Here is a 17271-nt window from a genome sequence, read left to right on the forward strand (position 1 = left end):
CTGTCTTGTAGAGCAGTGTCAGGTTCACGGCAAAGTTGGCTGGACAGTGGAGACCCCCCCTTTGTGCCCCGGGCCCGCGCACGCTCAGTCTACCCGGCATAACGCCCCACCAGAGTGGCACTTTTGGTACAGTGAGTTGCGCTGGTCCGTCATCGTCACCCGGAGTCCAGGTTCATATTGGGGGTCATGCACCCGCGGGGGGTGGCACAGGCAGCCCACCCTATCGCCCTAAATCCCGTGTCACGCCCTGCATACCTTCCCCCAAGCCCTGCCACCCAGGTTGGACTTGGTGACAGGAATCCAGGCGTGTCCCCTGTGTTCTCGTGGCTCAACAGCTTATTTCATTGGGCGGTGACGCTGGTCTGGACACACTGTCCTTTATTTATATTTACATAAGTTCACATTTCAAAGGACATCTTGGATGCTTCTAGGTTTTGACACTTATGAGGGGCCACCAAAGGGTAGCATCATTCCCAGGCTCCGTGTCCCACCCTTCTCTCCATGACATCAAATGCTCCTCCAGGGCCCGCACGCCCCTCCCAGCACCCTGTGTCCTGCTCACCTGCAGGCCGGGCCAGGGTTCCCTTGAGCCAGATGGAGGACAGCCAGGCCAGTCCTGGCAGCCAGCCCTGCTGGTCCCCCAGGGAGAGCACAATTCCCAACCAGAAGAGAGCCCCAGAGGGGCCACCCCACCTCCCCGCAGCTGCCTCAGGCAGAAGTCTGCCTAAACCCTTCACAACTCCTGAGGGGGAGACTGTTTGCATCAATTAATTGACTGATTCATTAAGTCAAGACACTGTGCTTGGGACCTACAGGTGGGGGGCCAGGGGTTTTTCTTTCAGTCAACTCCAAGCCTCAGGATGGAAGGAAAACAAGAGCACACGTAGAGGTTTAGATATTTAAATCATAATTAACACCTGTCCCTGGCGCCTCTGACCTCGAGAGCCACCGCTATCGGTCTGGAGGCTTTTTCTATCGAGGTTTTTCTGGAAACAGACGCTTCCTGTATGTGTCAGTCACCTATTGCTGCATAACAAATGCCCCCAATCACCCTTGCTTTGCCCACAGCTCTTCAGGGTGGGCCAGCCTCAGACTGGCCATGTGCTGGGCTCCTAGGGGATGGCTCCAGGAGCTGCGGCTGTCGGGGCTCTGCTGGCAGGGGCCTGCCTGTCAGCGAGTGGGTTCTGCTCCTGGGCTCTCGCTGGCTGGGTGAGGGGGCCCTGCAGAAGCTGCCAGGCCTTTCCAAGCCTGGGCTCTGGGACCTACAGAGCAACCCTTCTGCCACGTTCTCTCTCAAGGAGCAGGACCTGACTGGATCCAGGGGTGACAGGTGCCACTCTTGGTAGCCAGCTGCAGACGCGAGCCTAGGTGCACGGCATGGTCCTCCTGTGAGCAAGAACCCCGGCCCTTCACCCGGGGAGGTACCCGGGGGCCTGCCCTCTGTGGTGGAGGTGCTGAGTCTGCACTTACTGCCCCATCTCCTCCCTCTGCCCTTCAGAGCAGCCTGGAAGGAATTGCTGAATGAACCATCCTTTTAATTTTAATGCATCACACATAATAATTTCATGAACAAGCCAAATTATATGCAGCACATATGAATATTCCTAAAACCAAATTGCTTCACATATGTAGAAAGATCATAAAAAAACTGAACATATTTCCATCCCAGGTTTTATTTCCTTTAAAGCCTTTTTTTTTTTTTTTTTCCCATGACTTCTGAGTTCCCAGACATTTTCTGTTTTCACTCAGGTCTGAGTATTAAATGATGTAGGTTCTGTGCCGAGCCTCTGCTGGGAGCTGGGGTGGCCGCCCCCAGCCCGTGCAGCCCATGGCGGGAGGGGTGGACAGGCTGCTCGTGGATGCTGAGCAAGGTGGCATCTGCCAACACAGGTCCCAGGTACCAGGGAATTAAGGCTTCTGTCAACTTTGCTCCAGTTGAGCCCCTGGCCCCCAGCTGTAGGTCCCAAGCACAGTGTCTTGACTTAATGAATCAGTCAATTAATTGATGCAAACAGTCTCCCCCTCAGGAGTTGTGAAGGGTTTAGGCAGACTTCTGCCTGAGGCAGCTGCAGGGAGGTGGGATGGCCCCTCTCTGGGGCTCTTTTTTGGTTGGGAATCCTGCTCTCCCTGGGGGACCAGCAGGGCTGGCCGCCAGGAGTCTGCCTCTGAGGACCTTGGCCTGGCGGGCAGGGCAGCAGGACAGTGTGCGGAGAGGGGCGTGCAGACCTGGGGGGGTCGGATGGTGTGTTTGGGTGGTGGTGAGAGGGTGGGGCCGAGGGACGCTGGCTGAGCACGAGTTCTGGCCACCAGCCGCCTTGTTCCCTAAGCAGCTTAGGAAGGCCGCATGCGGGGCCTGGTGGGGGGCCGGCTCTGTCCTCCCCGCCTTGTTCTGAGCACAATGACTTCACATGGTGACCCGTCAGGGTCCACTGGGGAGGACAGGCCAATGCCTCAGCCCTTGGGGCCTTGTGGCCTGTGCCCGCGGTGGTTCAGGCTGCTGCCCACCCGCCATCTGCGATGGGCTGTACCTGCGCCTGTGACCTCCGGGGCCAGGAGGAAGCCCCCACGCCCCGAGGTGGAGGACACTGCCTCACTGCTGGCCCACAGGAAGGGACAGCGCCTGGTGCTGTTCTGGAGGCAGCCAAGGGCCCAAAGGCCCGTCTCCGAGGGAGGCTGGAGAAGAGGGCGTGGACCAGGCGCCTCAGTCCCACTGTGTCCTGGGCTCCAGCAGGACAGCAGGCTGCCCTACCAGTGTGGGGCAGAGCCTGGGACCCCAGACCCACTCTCCCTTGGCTCAGGTCACATTTGAGCAGGCATTGGCTGGTGATGCTGAGGTCTCAGGAGGCAGGATGTGACCGTGGTATGGCTGAATTCACGTGAAAACCACTGGCCAGGGTACCTAGAACAGAGGAGCTGGGCTGCTGGGCCGCAGACTTAGCAGCTGTGAAATGGGCCCTGAGAACTGGGCCATGAAGCTGATCTCAGCCCCACCACTCGCTGGCTGTGCAGCTTTGGGCGAGTTGCTGTCCTCTCTGGGCCTTAGTTTCCTCTTCTGTACAATGGGGTGATAGCACTGCTCAGTTTCATAGGCTGATGGTGAGATCTGTAGGCAATACAAGCACATGAGAAGGGGTTAGCCCAGGCCCAGGCCATACAGGAGTTTAATAATGCTTGCTATATCAGTGGTGTTGATAACTGAAGTGATATCTTGCCAAGCCATACACTAAATCTGTGGTTATTCAGAAATATAGCCACTTGAAACCCATGTGGAAGCCCCACTCCGCCTAAAAACGTTGCCAAACAGCTACTCTTCTTAAGTGCGAGGACGAGGCCTGTGCTGAGCACTTTACAGTTGCTTATTCCACACAGAGCCTGGTAACTGTCCTCACTTTGCAAGTGTGGAAGCCAAGGCTCCGAGAAGCCTGGTAACGTGCATGATCCTAACTCCAGTCGTGGTGGCCTTGTCTGTCACTGTAACCACTGTTGAAGTGGAGCAGGGTCTGGCTGTGAAGACCTTTTCCCACCCTGATTAAAGCGCAGGTGTGTGTGACCAGAGCAGGACTCACTCCCTAGCTCTGACAGCTGTCTGCGGGGGGGGGGGGGGGGGGGGGGGGGGGGAGGGGGGGGCAGGCTGGGTTGTGTCTGTGTGGAGGCCCAGAGCACATGGTGGGCTCCCCACACCCTGCGCCCTGGCCCTCACGTGGCCTGCTCTGCCAGCTCCCCCTCCAGCTCAGACACCACCCTGCGCTTCCCGGACAGCAATGGCCTCCTTCAGACCTCGCGCTGGGACGAGGCTCAGCGGGGCTGTGCCCCCGAGCAGATCTGCGGCGTGTTCCGCGTGGACCTGGGCCACATGCGCTCCCTGCGGCTTTTCTTCAGGTGAGGACCCGTTGGACGCCTCCTGGGGGCTGGGCTGCCCCAGCCCTTCTGGCCCTGGCCAACTCTGCCCTTGGGGAGGGGGAGGATGGCTGTCACTCAGACTCTGGCCTGGAGAAGAGACCAAGCAGAGGTGCTGTGCAGAGTGGCCGCCGCTGTCCTCTCCACCTGGCTCTGCCTTAAGGGCAGCGTGGGGGGCGCAGCCTTCTTGACAGAGCTGCCCTTTCCTTCCGGTGGGCCCAAGGGTCCCTGGCCACCTGCCTGCGGCCCCTACGGCTGCCACGCAACACCAACGAGAGGCTGTGCAGAGAGCAGCAGGCTTGTCCCCGAGGGCCCCGCAACCAGAGCGTGCCCCAGCCTTTATCTGAGGGTGGCCAGGTGAGCTGGGACACTGACGGGTGTGGCCAGTGTCTGGGGGTTCCCCCAGAAGAAGCCTCTCAGTGTCCCCCACCAGGCTCCACAGGTGTCCACCCCCAGGCCCCTGGACAGACGGGACAATCTGGCCAGGCAGGACACCGTGGGAGCAGGCTGCCCAGGAGGGGCTGTTCTGCCTTCGGGGGGACCCAGGTTCCTGGGTTTGCTGGGTGTGGCTGCTGCCCTCCACCTGCCACAGGACTCCAGCGACTGCCTGATTATACTTGAAAATGAAAACCAGCGTTTGCATATTCATCGGGCTTTCTATCCCGCCCCATGTCCCTTCAGTGACGAGGCCTGCACCAGTGGCCAGCTGGTCGTGGCCAGCCGAGAGAGCCAGTACAAGGTGCTGCACTTCCACCACGGTGGCCTGGACAAGCTGTGCGAGGTGTTCCAGCAGTGGAAGTTCTGCACCGAGTCCCACCTCGAGGACCAGGTAGCTGGCCAGCCTGCCCCACAGGCCCCACACGCTAGGGGCCGCCACTGGACCCTCCCGGCCCTCCTGCGGGCCCAGTCCTTCCCCAGTGCACCCTGCTGCCGGCCCCTGGTTGGATCTGCGGCCGGCCCTCGGACTCCCAGGGTGTGGCCCCTGGTGGCCTGGGGCCGTCTGTGGTGGCTGGGTGGTGACAGCACGGCACTTGGGGCTTGAAGCAGTCAGTGCCCGGGCTTTTTGAAAGTCAGCGCTCTGCACTTGAGACATCCTGTTTTGACAGACGCCCTGCCATATTTTGCTCCATCTACATACAACTGTAATGAGAGCCCTTTAATTATCCGTTTAAGGTCCCGCATGTGCTTATTAGAAACGGGCTGACTCTAGAGCCGTCCTTCCCACAGAGCCTCCCGCTGGCTCCTGCCATGACGGCGCTTGGCGGTTTCCCCCGCACTGAGCAACCTTTGATTTCTGAATTAAATGTCAGCTGCAGTTTCGCCTGGATTCCCGGCTGCGCTGAGACGGTCCGACAGGCCGGCCCCGCGCGGAACAGCGCGGCCTTTGTATGTGGCCAATCACATGTGATTTATCGCGGCCTCCGCGGAGGGGAGCGAGGCGGCCGCGCATTCATTCCGCGCTGGGCGGCGGGGTCGCGCGGAGCCGGGGGCAGCACAGGGACCGGGTGTAGGGCGAAGGTATTTCCATTTTAATCGCGTCTAATTACACTCGCCATTTAGGGGCCTGTGTGCCGGGCAGCGCTCCCCCTCGCCCAGAACAGAGAGCCTTTTAAATCCTGGGAACCGCCTCGCCGGCCTCCAGAGCCGCGTCGAGACCCTGATCTTTGCCCAGTTTCCCTCCCGTCCAGCAGGTCGCCAGCGAGAGGACGTGCGTGCAGTTCTCCATCCGGCGGCCCAAGCTGCCGTCCTGCGAGGCGCACCCCGAGGAGAGCCTGTACCGCCGGCTGGACGTGCCCGCCTGGCTGCAGCACCTGAACGAGCTGGGCCAGGTGGAGGAGATGTACAAGCTGCGCCAGGTGAGGGCGGCGCCGGGGAGGGCGGCGCGGGAGGGCGGGCGGGCGGGCGGGCGGCGCCTCCGGGTCCGCCCCGAGCGAGGTTCGCGGCCAGTGCGCGGCGAAGCCATCAAAGCTGCGGCGCAGGAACAATCCGAGCGGCCGGGATCCGTGTCAGCCTGCACAGAGGCCGCGCGCTGAAAGGCGGCCTTTCCAAACCCGGGGATTAGGCCGCGACGTGAGAACCGCACGTCAATCGGAGCGCGCCCCGGGGGGGCATTGACATTGAAATGAGCGGGTTTGTGTCCTGTATGGGAACGCAGGGCCCGCGCTGTCCCCTGGTGAACATGTGCAAATTGCCGGGGAGCCACCAGAACACCCTTCCCTGGGGATTTGGGGTTCTTTGAGCTGCCCTCTTGCTCGCCCCCCCCCCCAACTTTGGCCGCTTCCTCCAGGCCATTTTCTTTGGCGGCATTGATGTGTCAATCCGCGGGGAGGTCTGGCCCTTCCTGCTGCGCTATTACAGCCACGAGTCCACGTCGGAGGAGCGGGAGGCGCTGCGGGTGCAGAAGAGGAAGGAATACCTGGAAATCCAGCAGAAGAGGTGACTGCCGCCCGCCCATGTCCTTTGGAGGCAGTTGAGGTGCCATTAGGCAGGCACAGTGTGCCTCCTTTCAAACATGGGTCTCCCAAGCTGAGGACCTGGTGGGAAGTGCAGACCTGAGCTCTCAGGTCAAGACGTCCCCGCTCTCCTTCAACAGTCTGAATGGGTGCTGGTGACCCCAGCTGCTGGCTGGTTGGAGCAGCGCCTGCAGGGAACAAAGCCAGAGCTTGGGCTCTGTTGCCCCTGGGACTGCTGTCAGCTCCCCTGTGGGGGCTAGAACCCACCAAGGGGAAAGCTTTGGACATGCCACCACCCATGACTGCCCAAAGCAACCCAGCCCTCCCTGCAGCAGGATGGAGGGGAGGCCTGTCTGGGGCACATGGGCTGCTGGACCCGGTCTACTACTCACCCCTGCCCCAGGCTCTCCATGACCCCTGAGGAGCGCGGAGCATTCTGGCGCAACGTGCAGTTCACTGTGGACAAAGACGTGGTTCGGACAGATCGGAGCAACGAGTTCTTCCGTGGGGAAGACAATCCCAATGTGGAGAGCATGAGGTACCTGGCTCCTGGGCAGGCCAAGGCCCCGTCCAGCCCTCCCTTATCGGCAAGTGGTGGCCCCCCTGTTCTCTGAGCCTCAGCTGATCTCTGAGAAGGGGACACGCCCAGAGGAGGCTTTCTGTAGGCTTCATGAAGTCAAGGTCCCAAGCAAAAGATTCATGGGCTGCTTCAGCAGGAAACCCACAGCCACAGCATCCCAAGGAAGCCCAGGATCCACCAGGGTGCCAGCAGGGCCTCCAGTCCTGGGCACCCCCAAACCTGCTCATGCCTGGCTCCCACCCACCCCCCACAGACAGGCTTTTCCCCATGTCCCCTCCATCTCCTGATGGGTGGTCCTCCTCTGATAAAGCTGCACAGAGCCAGAGGCTGGCATCTTGGACATTCTGCTGCAGCCTGGCAAATAATTGCACACAATTAACAGCCCGTAAAAACGTGTCTGCCAGCCCACCTTTGGTCACAGGCACTCAAGCATTAGGGAAATCAGACCCACACTCTTCCTCACCCCCTGCTCTGGGCTCTGGGCCTGGTGAGCAGCTCACTCAGGCCATCACCTCTTGCAAAGCGAGGACCGTTTTGTCGTGATCCAAGGCTCAGCCCTTGAGGTTGCCGCAGAGCTGCCAGGGCCTGCACCAGACACTGCCTCCCGAGGTCAAGGTGAAGGGGAGGCCTGCGCAGCAGGGTCTCCAGCCTGGGCAGCAGGAAACAGTAAGGGTGGGGGCAGCGTGGATCATGCCCAGCCCACCCTCTGCTGCCTCGCCAGGAGGATCCTGCTGAACTACGCTGTGTACAACCCGGCCATTGGCTACTCCCAGGGCATGTCGGACCTGGTGGCACCCCTCCTGGCCGAGGTCCAGGACGAGTCAGACACCTTCTGGTGCTTCGTGGGTTTGATGCAGAATACAATCTTCGTCAGCTCTCCTCGGGATGAGGACATGGAGAAACAGCTGGTGAGGCTCGGGGCTGTACGTGTGCGTGTGTGAGCCTGCACGGGGCACGCTGGAGAGCACACTGCTACCTCCTCTTGCTGCCGGGATCTCAGCAGTGACGTGTGGCTTTGCTGTTATGGGTTGGTGGGCAGCAGAAAGCCAGATGGTGCTGCTGCTAGGACATGGGAAACTTGGCCCTGGGCCTCCAAAGAGGGCCATGGCCTCCAGGAGAGATGCCGCTCCCAGGGCTGCAGGTCCAGGGCGGGCTGTGGGGAGTGTCCCCTTCCTGCATGTGACAACACAGCCTGGCGGGCAGGGCAAGGGAGGAAGGCCCTGTGCTGCATGGACAGGCTCCCGGCTGCTACCACATAGCCCTGGCTCCTGGGTGCGCTGGGGACAGGAGGGCTCCTTGTGCCACCCTGAGAACCAGCAGCAGTTCTCACCCCAAGGACAGCAGGCCTTTCCTGGGGCCCAGCTGGCACGTCCCCCAATCCCAAGGCCTCCTGAAAAGGACTGGCCTGGTATAGACCAGGAAGCGCTGAGTGGTGGGGAGTGGGGGAGCCAAGCTGGGTCAGACAGGGTCTGGCGGGTGGGTGTGCAGCCCAGGACAAGTTAGGGCTCCCAACTGCCATTCTCACTGCCCATCACCAGTGTGGACCAGGAACCTGCTGGCTGCCCTCTCGGGTTCAGTCCAGGAGAGAGCTCGGCCTGGAAGCCCACAGATTGAGCAGACAGTACTGGGCTCCAGGCTTGGGATGTGGGGACACAGAAAAGACCTGTGATAGGGAGGAAGGCAGGTGTCCCAGGTCCCCTGGGCTGGGTCATCTCCACCCACAGGGGTCTGGCCCTGAGTGTCCAGAGGCTCAGCTGGACAGTTGTGCTGAGTGGTCGGGTCTCACTGGACATGATGTGCTCCTGAAGCCCAGAGCTGAAGTGGGCCAAGGAGCACCTCCTACAGGTCAGCCGTGCAGGGGCCACTGAGGTGTGATGGAATTGAGGAGCGCAGCCAGGAGGGTGTGAGGCCTGGGCAGCTGGGGCGTCACGTACACATGGCCTTGACCCTGCTGTGGGCCACCGAGTGGAGAACCTGGACTCAGCTCCTACACTCCACAGCCCCAGCTGCCCTCTCCAGCAGAACAATGGGCCACTTGTGTGGGGAGGGCATGTGCGGGCCACCAAGATCCCCTCGAGAGTGCAGCTGACCTCTGCCAGGCCTGCTGGCTCTACACAGTCCTGCAGCCCTGTGATGTCAGGCCTCCGCGGAGCCTGGGAGGCAGTAGCCGGGTCTGACGCCACTCTCCCTGATGGCTCAGGGCAGCACAGGACCAGGGGACCCATTAGCTCCTGGAGATTGATTTTCCGGTGGCGTCAGTGAAGTCAGCCGAGTCCTGAGTCAGAGAAACAGCCTTGACCTGGTCCCGTGTCACGGGGTAATCTTAAGTGTGGCTGGGGCTAGGTGGTTCCCCCAGAGACAGCTCCCAGGCCACAGGGTGCCATGCCATGCCTTGTCTGGGGCCACGCCAGGGCCTCCGTCCAGGGCAGTCTGAAGTCTGGGAGAAGCTGGCGAAGACGGGCAGGAACACAATTCCAGTGCCAGAAAGAACTAAGTGTGTCCTGCAGAGACTGAGGTTGGGGAGGCTTAGGAGGGGCTTCGGGGCAGGGTGGGGCGGGCTCATGCTCCTGCCTCTCCCCCAGCTGTACCTGCGGGAGCTTCTGCGGCTGACCCACCCGCGCTTCTACCAGCACCTGGCCGCGCTGGGTGAGGACGGCCTGCAGATGCTCTTCTGCCACCGCTGGCTCCTGCTCTGCTTCAAGCGGGAGTTCCCCGAGGCCGAGGCCTTGCGCATCTGGGAGGCCTGCTGGGCCCACTACCAGGTGAGTGGCCACCCACGCCTGGCAGGGCGGGGACTCCCCCGCCTCGCTCCACACCCCACTGCTCCCTAGTCCTGGGGCTGGCTGCAGGCCCCTCCCAGGAACTGAAACCCACGCAGCCCAGGATGCTGGTGTGCCCGCATGCTGGGACAGCACTGTCCCACCCCGCCCCCTGGGACTGCTCAGCCACAGGTCCAGACCCAGGGAAAGGGGGGCTCTGCTTCCCCAGCAGCCCCCCGAGAGCCCTGATGGTGTGTCCCAGCCTCCACTTGCTGTCCCCATCACCAGTATCTTCTCCACCAACTGTCCTCTGAGCACAGGGTGGAGTCTGTCACATGGCTTTAGCGCCTGAGTTAGGGACAGATGGGTGATGCGAGAGGGTGGGAGAGTCTCTGCATTCACCAGCCTTTACAGAAGTACTAGGATGCATTCAGGAGGGACGGCCCTCTGCTGAGGCACAAGCTCTGATGTCCAGGGCAGCTAGCAGAGAGAAGTGGATACCACCTACCCCCAGACGTGGCAGTAGCAGTTCCCATCCTGAGTGGCATCACGGGTGGGGGGGTCACAGGGGAGTCTGAAGACACCTAGGTTGTGCCACCAACGGTCTATACCTTCCTCATGGCCCACCCCCGGTCTGTGCGCCTGGCCCACATGGGTGGAAGAGCGGACGCAGAGCTCAGGACGGAGCACCTGCACTAATAAAGGAAGCGCACCGTGGATGGCCTGCAAACCCCACCCTGCCCTTTACGTTGTGTTACAAGTGACCTCAGCATCACCCACTGAAGAGGGCAGATTCTTACCACTGTACTGTGTCCCAGGTCTGATGAGATCAGTGGCGATGACAGGGACCTGGCCTGTTTGCACACCCCAGCCGACTGCCAATTTGTTTAACCCCACAAAGCAAGTCCACAGTGCTTTCAGACTTGGGGTAAATGTAGCCACTTTTTGGAACAATCCCTGGTCAGCTGGGCAGGAGGGGTGGGAGGATGAAGGAGGCTAATTGGCCAGGAGTGAGCTCTGGCAGGGGTCACTGCCAGGCAATGCCTTTAATTCCTGAGTGACCCCCTGGGGGACAGTCTCACCCATTTCCCTGCAGTGTGCAGTGGGCTGGCCTGCCCCACACCTTGTCCCAAGAGCTGAGACCCTCTGTGCCACCGTCCAGCCCATGTGGACCAGGGTCCACCTTCCACTCCCCACATTCCTCCAGCAAAGCTGGGCGTCCACTTCCTGGGACTCTCACCCCAGCCAAAGTCAGAGTGGCTGCCAGAGGGCCAGCCCGAATCAAAACAAGGCCACTGCAGAGAGTTCTGAGGAAGGGGCCGGGCGGCCCGGGGCGGCGTCTCCCAGAGCAGGCCCGGGTGAGGTTTGCTGCTGTGGCCTCTGCCCACGCGCAGCACTCCAGCAGCCTGATTGGGGATGGTTCTGTGTGGAACTGTGACCAGCGTCAGGGGACTTGCATGCACTTTCTGCTGCTCCCTTCCTTCCTGTGTCTCAATGAGCCTCTGTGTCAAAGGTGGCATGCCTTGAGGTGCCCAGGCAGGAGCACACACAGATGGTCCCAGCCAGGACAGGTGCCTTAAAGGAGGGCAGTGGGGCCCTCTGTGGGCCTCCAAGAGGAGGGCTGGGACATCGAGATTGGGTCAGTGTTCCAAGAGGTCCCAGGGACGGCTGTCCTGGGATCTGCTGCTCAGACTGCAGTGGAGCGCAGTCTCTGGGGCACACCTCGGGACGCCCCGCAGCAGGGCAGACCAGCCCGTTGGTTGGCTTGCACCTGGGGAGGACCCTGACCCAGCCTGTGCACAGCCCCTCTCACGACGTTTGTGGGTAAGACGTCACATGAGCTCTGGGGTCCAGGCTTGGAAGAAGGGTTCCTTGCCCCATCACGACGTCACACAGAGAGCCACCAGAGACTAGCAGCTGTGACTGCCCGCATAAGCCACAAACAGGCCCCCAGCGCAGACGCCCTCCCCCCGGAGCCCCTCTGCCCCCTGCACGAGGCCTGTCCTTCAGGCAGGCCAGTCAGGGCCCGTCAGAGTTCTGCTGTCTCCCCCAGACGGACTACTTCCACCTTTTCATCTGCGTGGCCATCGTGGCCATCTACGGGGATGACGTCATCGAGCAGCAGCTGGCCACTGACCAGATGCTCCTGCACTTCGGAAACCTGGCCATGCACATGAACGGAGAGCTGGTGCTCAGGAAGGTGAGCCCTTCCCTCCCTGGCTCTTGAAGCCCCGCCCCTGTAGCAAGAGCCCCGCCCCTGCCTGCCCAGAGCCTGCCCTGCACTTGGAGTCCCACCCCACTGCCCATCTGCACCTGCAGCGCTGGGCCCTACCACCAAGGCCCAGGGGTGGGTACCTGCTGCAGCCCCTCCAGCTAGATCATGTGTCCCCGTGGCTGTCTCCATGCTCCTCAGGGACACCATCGTGGGGTCCCCACCTTGGGGAGTCTTACTTCCAGCCCAGAGCTAGGGAAACCGGAGGCTGGGCCTGGGGAGGGGCTGCTCCCACCCAAGGTCAACTGGAATAAAGGGGACTTCATTGAACTTCTGCCCTCCTTCCCCCTCCAGTCTCCTGCTGAAGTGCTGCTGGGCAGAGCTCCAGGGCATCCTGGTGGCCCAGGAGGTGGGGCCGAGCTGAGTCAGAGAGGGGTCCTGCCAAACATGGCAGGCAGGGCTGGGCAGCCTTGGCCTTGCTCTCCCTCATTGGGCAGCTTGGGAGCTCTGAAATCGGAGGGCTTCCTCATAGCTTGCAGCTGTGAGCTCTGCCAGAGAGTCTCCAGCAGCCGTGGCAGACCCAGACCACTGTGTGGTGCTAGGTGGGAGCCAGTGGGCAGAGCCCACAGGCATTGGCCCTGGCCACTGTCATTCTTCAGCTTCCCATGGGGATCCCAGGCCACCAGGCTGTCCCCTGACCCCATCCTCTCTCTCTGCAGGCCAGGAGCTTGCTGTACCAGTTCCGCCTCTTGCCACGGATCCCCTGCAGCCTGCATGAGCTATGCAAGCTCTGTGGGACAGGAATGTGGGACAGTGGGTACATGCCCGCTGTGGAGTGTGCCGGCCACCACCCAGGCTCCGAGGGCTGTCCCTACGGGGGCACGGTGGAGATGCCTTCACCCCCAGCTCCAAGAGAAGGCAAGAGGGGCCCGAAGACACCTCGGGAAGGCTTTGGCTTCCGCAGATAGGTGGGACTCCCTGCCCTGGACAGGTTGAGGGGACCTTGCAGGAGGTCCTGGGCGTGGGGGAGGGGCGGGGGGACGGATGGCAGAAGTGTAAGGAAGATGGCTGTGGGCGAAATGAAGAGCCCTTTTCCCCAATAACGACACAGCCAGCGCCTGGAAATGACAGCAGCAAGGCCTGCCACCCTCCCAGAGGACAGCTGGCTCCGGAAGCTGGGACCGGGCAGCTGCCTCACGCCGGCTGCCTGGGGGAATTCTGCACAGCCCAGAAATTCCTCGTTGCCTGGGAAAGGGGACAGCAGGGACAGGAGGAGGCCTCCACCCCAGTGCCAAGGGGTGCAGACAGCGGGGCCCATGCAGGCCCAGAGGCCTCTGCACACTGGACGCTTTCTCGTCAGGCTTCTCCAAGTGAGCTGGACACACTCCTCCCCCTTCCCAGCCACAGCGGCAAAGCTGGTGTGAGGACGTCTACCAGGAAGCCCTCCGATCTCAGAACAAGTGTCCGACCTGGGGCTCTCGCGCCAGCTGCCCAAGTGCTGTGCATCCTGGCCATGGGGAGGAAGGGCCCGACTGAGCCGGAGCCACAGCCTGGTGGACAAGGGTCGGACACCTGTCCCTAAGCTGGGGTCTTCACCTGAGGACTCCTGGCACTGTTCACAGTCAGTCTCACCAGGTCCAGCAGCCATCTGGGGGCTGAACGGGTTGGCAGGTGTGTGTGTATGTGTGTGAGCACGTGCGTGTGCCTGCAAGGTCCTCTGAAGAGGATCCCTTCCTCAGGGCGGTGGGAGTGTACTAACAGAGAGCCAAGACAAAGCACCTGAAATAGCAGAAGCCTCTTGACCCGCTGCAGGACCTATGGTCCCTGCTGTGAGTGTGGACCAAGAGCAGCCGCAGTCAAGGAGCATTCGGGCTCTCTGCGGGGTGGGTGGGGACAAGTTCTTCCCCGGTGCTCCATCCTCCGAGGGCTGGGTCTCGGCTGCCCCTCCTGGGACAGAACAGGGCGCATGGGCTGTGACCAGAAGCTCCCAGCCGTTGCAGGAGAGCCATGTCTTATGTGATGGGCACCAGGAGTTGGGTGCCCCTGTGAAGCGCAGACCCAGAGCTGCCTCCCGCCCGCAGCTCCTTGCTGAAGGGTGGGCACTGCTGGACAGTGCCAGTCTTAGAAAGACACCAGCCCCCTCCCTTCTCAGCTTTTTTTCTCCATAAGCCCAAGTCCTCTTCACTTACAAGTTCCCTGTCCCTCTGTTCCAAGAGCCTTTGGGGGAGAACATACTGGAGCCCCCAGTGTGCAGTGAGCTGTTAACCTCTGCAGCCCAGCCTCGGGGGTCCTGGGGGGTGGACTTCTCATCTGTTTTGCTCCGGGGAAAGTGGGTTGCCTGTCTGTGTTGGCTCCTGGCCCGCTAGGGAAATGGGTAGCGCTAACCAGGTCCATCCTTCCTAACCCTCCTCTGGAAACCAGACCCCACAAATAGTCCTGTCAGCTCTCGTTGCCACAGGACTGCTGTGTAGCAGATAACCCCCAAACTCATCAGCCTAAACTGCTGCGCCCAGGTACCGCGCTGCCCGCAGGTCGGCAGTCAGGCTGGGCGGTCAGGCTGGGCAGTCCTGGTCTGGCTTGCTTACCTCTGGGGCCATTGGTTCTGAAGCTCCAGCAGGGCACTCGAGGTGCAAGGGCAGGTCCCTTCCCTCCCTCCTGCAGGTCAGCCCTGGTGAAGGCCCCTGCAGGACTGGGTGAGTACCTGTCCAGGCCAGGGAGGACCACACGTCTGCCCCGTCCTGCGGCCAGACCTGGCCTTCTGGGGCGGGTAAATGGACCCTGTCTGCTAGTGTTCCCTCGGCACAACCTGTCCAGGAGCCTGGGGATTCAGAGGGGCCCAGGATGGGACTGTCATCACAGTCTACCTGCCACCACTAGAAAGTCTTGGTCCAAGTGACACTGTTCCAGGTCACCCCCTCCCTGGGGTGGGAGAGTGAGCCCCTGCCCTCACCCACGCCTGTGCTACTCCCGAGCCTCGTGCCCTGGGGCTGCTGTCTTGAGGGCAGGTGGAGCAGGGCCAGGTCTCCACTCGCTTTGGAAGGTCCCAGGTGGAAGGCCTTCCCCCTGAGTCCCCGGCTCCCCGAGACCTGACCCACCTGCACCAGTGGCATCCTCAGGGTGACCAAGTGCCACTCTGCTCCCCTGGGCCTCAGTGTCATCTGCTTCTGCAGACCAGCCAGGGTCCAGGAAGCCAGAGCGGGAGCCGGGTGCCCGGCCCCTCGGAGGGGAAGCCCTGGAGGGGAGGGAGAAGCCCCGCCCTCTGCACTCCCCTCATCTGGATGCAATTAGAGGAAACCAGCCCCAACCCTGCGGCAGCTGTTACCCCAGGATCATTCCCAGCCAGCAAAAGGCATTAGGGTGATAATTCAGTCATTAGACTCCTAGCTTCCCACCGCCACGACGTGCAAATAGGGGGTAATCAGCCCGGCATGGCCATCCTCCACGATGCCGCTTATTTAACCCATTTTTTAAAATGACACTTAATGCTATTGGTGGGCGGGCGTGTGTGCGCATGCCACTTACACGTCTGCTGACAGTGCTGCATGGCGCCGTCCTGGGTCTCTGGGGGGAGAGGGACCTTTGGTGTGCTTGTGCTCGCACTGTCCACCTGACCCCCAGGAAAGCTGACTTCCGACTCGCCCTCCCAGGGCAGAGGGACCTGGCGGGAGGTCGGGAGCTGGGTGCACCAAGGGAATGGCGGGTGGTGTAGGATGAGTATTTCTCTGCCACCTGGGCCTGAGCGGGTCCTCCCCCGGGTGCTGGGAAAGAGCGAGCGTATCCAGAAGGTTCCAACTCGGGTCCCAGCTTGGGCGACTCTCAGGTCATGTGCCCCTGCCCTCTTGCAGAAGAGGAGGGCCTGATGCAGAAGGACAGTCACGTGGCACACGTGGGCTTGGAGGCTATCAGCTCGGTCCCTCCACAGCTGGAGCGAGAGGCAGAGGGAGGTTTTTAACCCCGGGGGGTGGGGTGGGGGGACATCCTGGAGCTGCCCCTGAGCCTGTGCCAAGCCCTGCTGGGGTGAAGTCAGCCTGGGGCCGAGGCTGGCAGAGGGCACCCAGCTCAGGCCTTTGATAGTTGGCCCTGAGAACAGATGGGGGCAACAAGGAAATGAGGGGACTGTGGGCCAGGTGGGAGGGGATCTGTTCCTGTGAAGTCCCCCTGAGCTGTGGTCCGCCTCTGGCAGAAATACCTGTGGTGGCCCGCAGAGTTTTAGGTCTCGCTTGGGTTTTCTCCTGCAGAAGCCTCCCTGTCCAGCCTCCGGGTCCCCCTGCAAGAGGCTGGGGGAGGTGGGGACACCCTGGGCTCACCAGGCAGAGGGAAGGAAGTATCTTCTTTGTGTCTGCTCAGCAGGGGTGCAACCTGGGCCAGGTGCAGCCACGACTGGCTGCCCAGCTGGGCCATGAGGAGGGCACCCGGAGGCTGGCCTGAGCCTGGGCCCCCCATCCCAGGGGCCCCTGGGGACGGCCTGGATCTTGCTGGCTGCACAGGCCTTCCTGTGGGGCTGCTCCAGACCTAAAAGCTAATCCCCCAAGTCTCCCCAGGGCTGGGAGTAGCGCTGTGTGCATGCCCTTCCCTGGAGCAGGGGCCTGGCCTTGAACTGCCACCACCCCTCCCTGGCCAGGTGGCCTCTGCCCACCCAGCCTGTTTCTTCACCTGTTAGAACAAGGACACCTGCCCAGGCCACTCACCTGTGGGGACTTTTCCTGTAGAAGCTGCCATGAGCATGGTATGCCATGGCCCAGAGGCCTCACCAGCCACTCAGGGACGAGACCGCTGACCTAAGCCTTCAGCAGCCCCGGCCATGAGGGCTCATGCCCTGGACCAGAGCTCTGCCCTGGTTTGGAGTCGGCAGACCTGTGGCCCCTCCTGCGCCTCCGCCTTGCTGAGTGTCCTCTGCGGAGGGCCAGCCTTTCTGTGCCTCTAAAGGTCGCTCCTACAACTCTGCTCCTGCCAGGAAGAAAGTCTGCCGTGGGGCGTGGGCATTCCTGCCTGTAGCTCTTCAGGGAAGGCCGTGCCCCCGGCGCTCACCCGCTGGGCTGTGAAGTCCCCTGAGGACTCCGCCTCCCAGGTTGGAGCTTAGCCACCAGGAGAGGGGAGTCCCTGGGCCTCCCAGAACAGAGCAGGGGCAAACAGCCTGCTGCTGCCCGGTGTTTCAGATGCATCAGGATGAACATCCAGGTAGGAAGTGGGGTCCGAGTTCAACGAGAACAAGCCGCACGACCAGCTTTTCTCAGCGCTTTGGGGGCGGGGAGGACAGTCTTGTTGTTTAAGGGCAGTTTCATGAAATCCCACCACAACTGACCGATGGGCTTGTCTCGGCGAGTGATTTGTTCTGTTTTGCTTTTTAAATACAATCCCCCTCCACTCAGG

General features: G+C 61.6%; 1 protein-coding gene across 5 annotated transcripts in view; it reads left to right on the top strand.

The window, feature by feature from the left end:
• The window catches only part of Tbc1d16 (TBC1 domain family member 16), a 72037-nt gene extending 56184 nt beyond the window's left edge, over positions 1 to 15853 (top strand). For 2 of the 5 annotated variants that reach the window (XM_076869717.2, XM_076869715.2), the window contains exons 4-12: positions 3718 to 3879; positions 4579 to 4726; positions 5586 to 5753; positions 6185 to 6333; positions 6754 to 6888; positions 7652 to 7838; positions 9513 to 9692; positions 11743 to 11889; positions 12621 to 15853. In XM_076869717.2, the coding sequence (XP_076725832.2) occupies positions 3718 to 3879; positions 4579 to 4726; positions 5586 to 5753; positions 6185 to 6333; positions 6754 to 6888; positions 7652 to 7838; positions 9513 to 9692; positions 11743 to 11889; positions 12621 to 12869 (1525 nt within the window). In that variant the 3' untranslated portion in view covers positions 12870 to 15853. The remainder of the gene's footprint in view (positions 1 to 3717; positions 3880 to 4578; positions 4727 to 5585; positions 5754 to 6184; positions 6334 to 6753; positions 6889 to 7651; positions 7839 to 9512; positions 9693 to 11742; positions 11890 to 12620) is intronic. The other 3 variants (XM_076869720.2, XM_076869718.2, XM_076869719.2) reach the window with 3 other exon arrangements.
• The last annotated feature ends 1418 nt before the right edge of the window (positions 15854 to 17271 follow it).

This window comes from Callospermophilus lateralis, chromosome 11, assembly GCF_048772815.1.
Source record: "Callospermophilus lateralis isolate mCalLat2 chromosome 11, mCalLat2.hap1, whole genome shotgun sequence".
Taxonomy (NCBI): Eukaryota; Metazoa; Chordata; class Mammalia; order Rodentia; family Sciuridae; genus Callospermophilus; species Callospermophilus lateralis.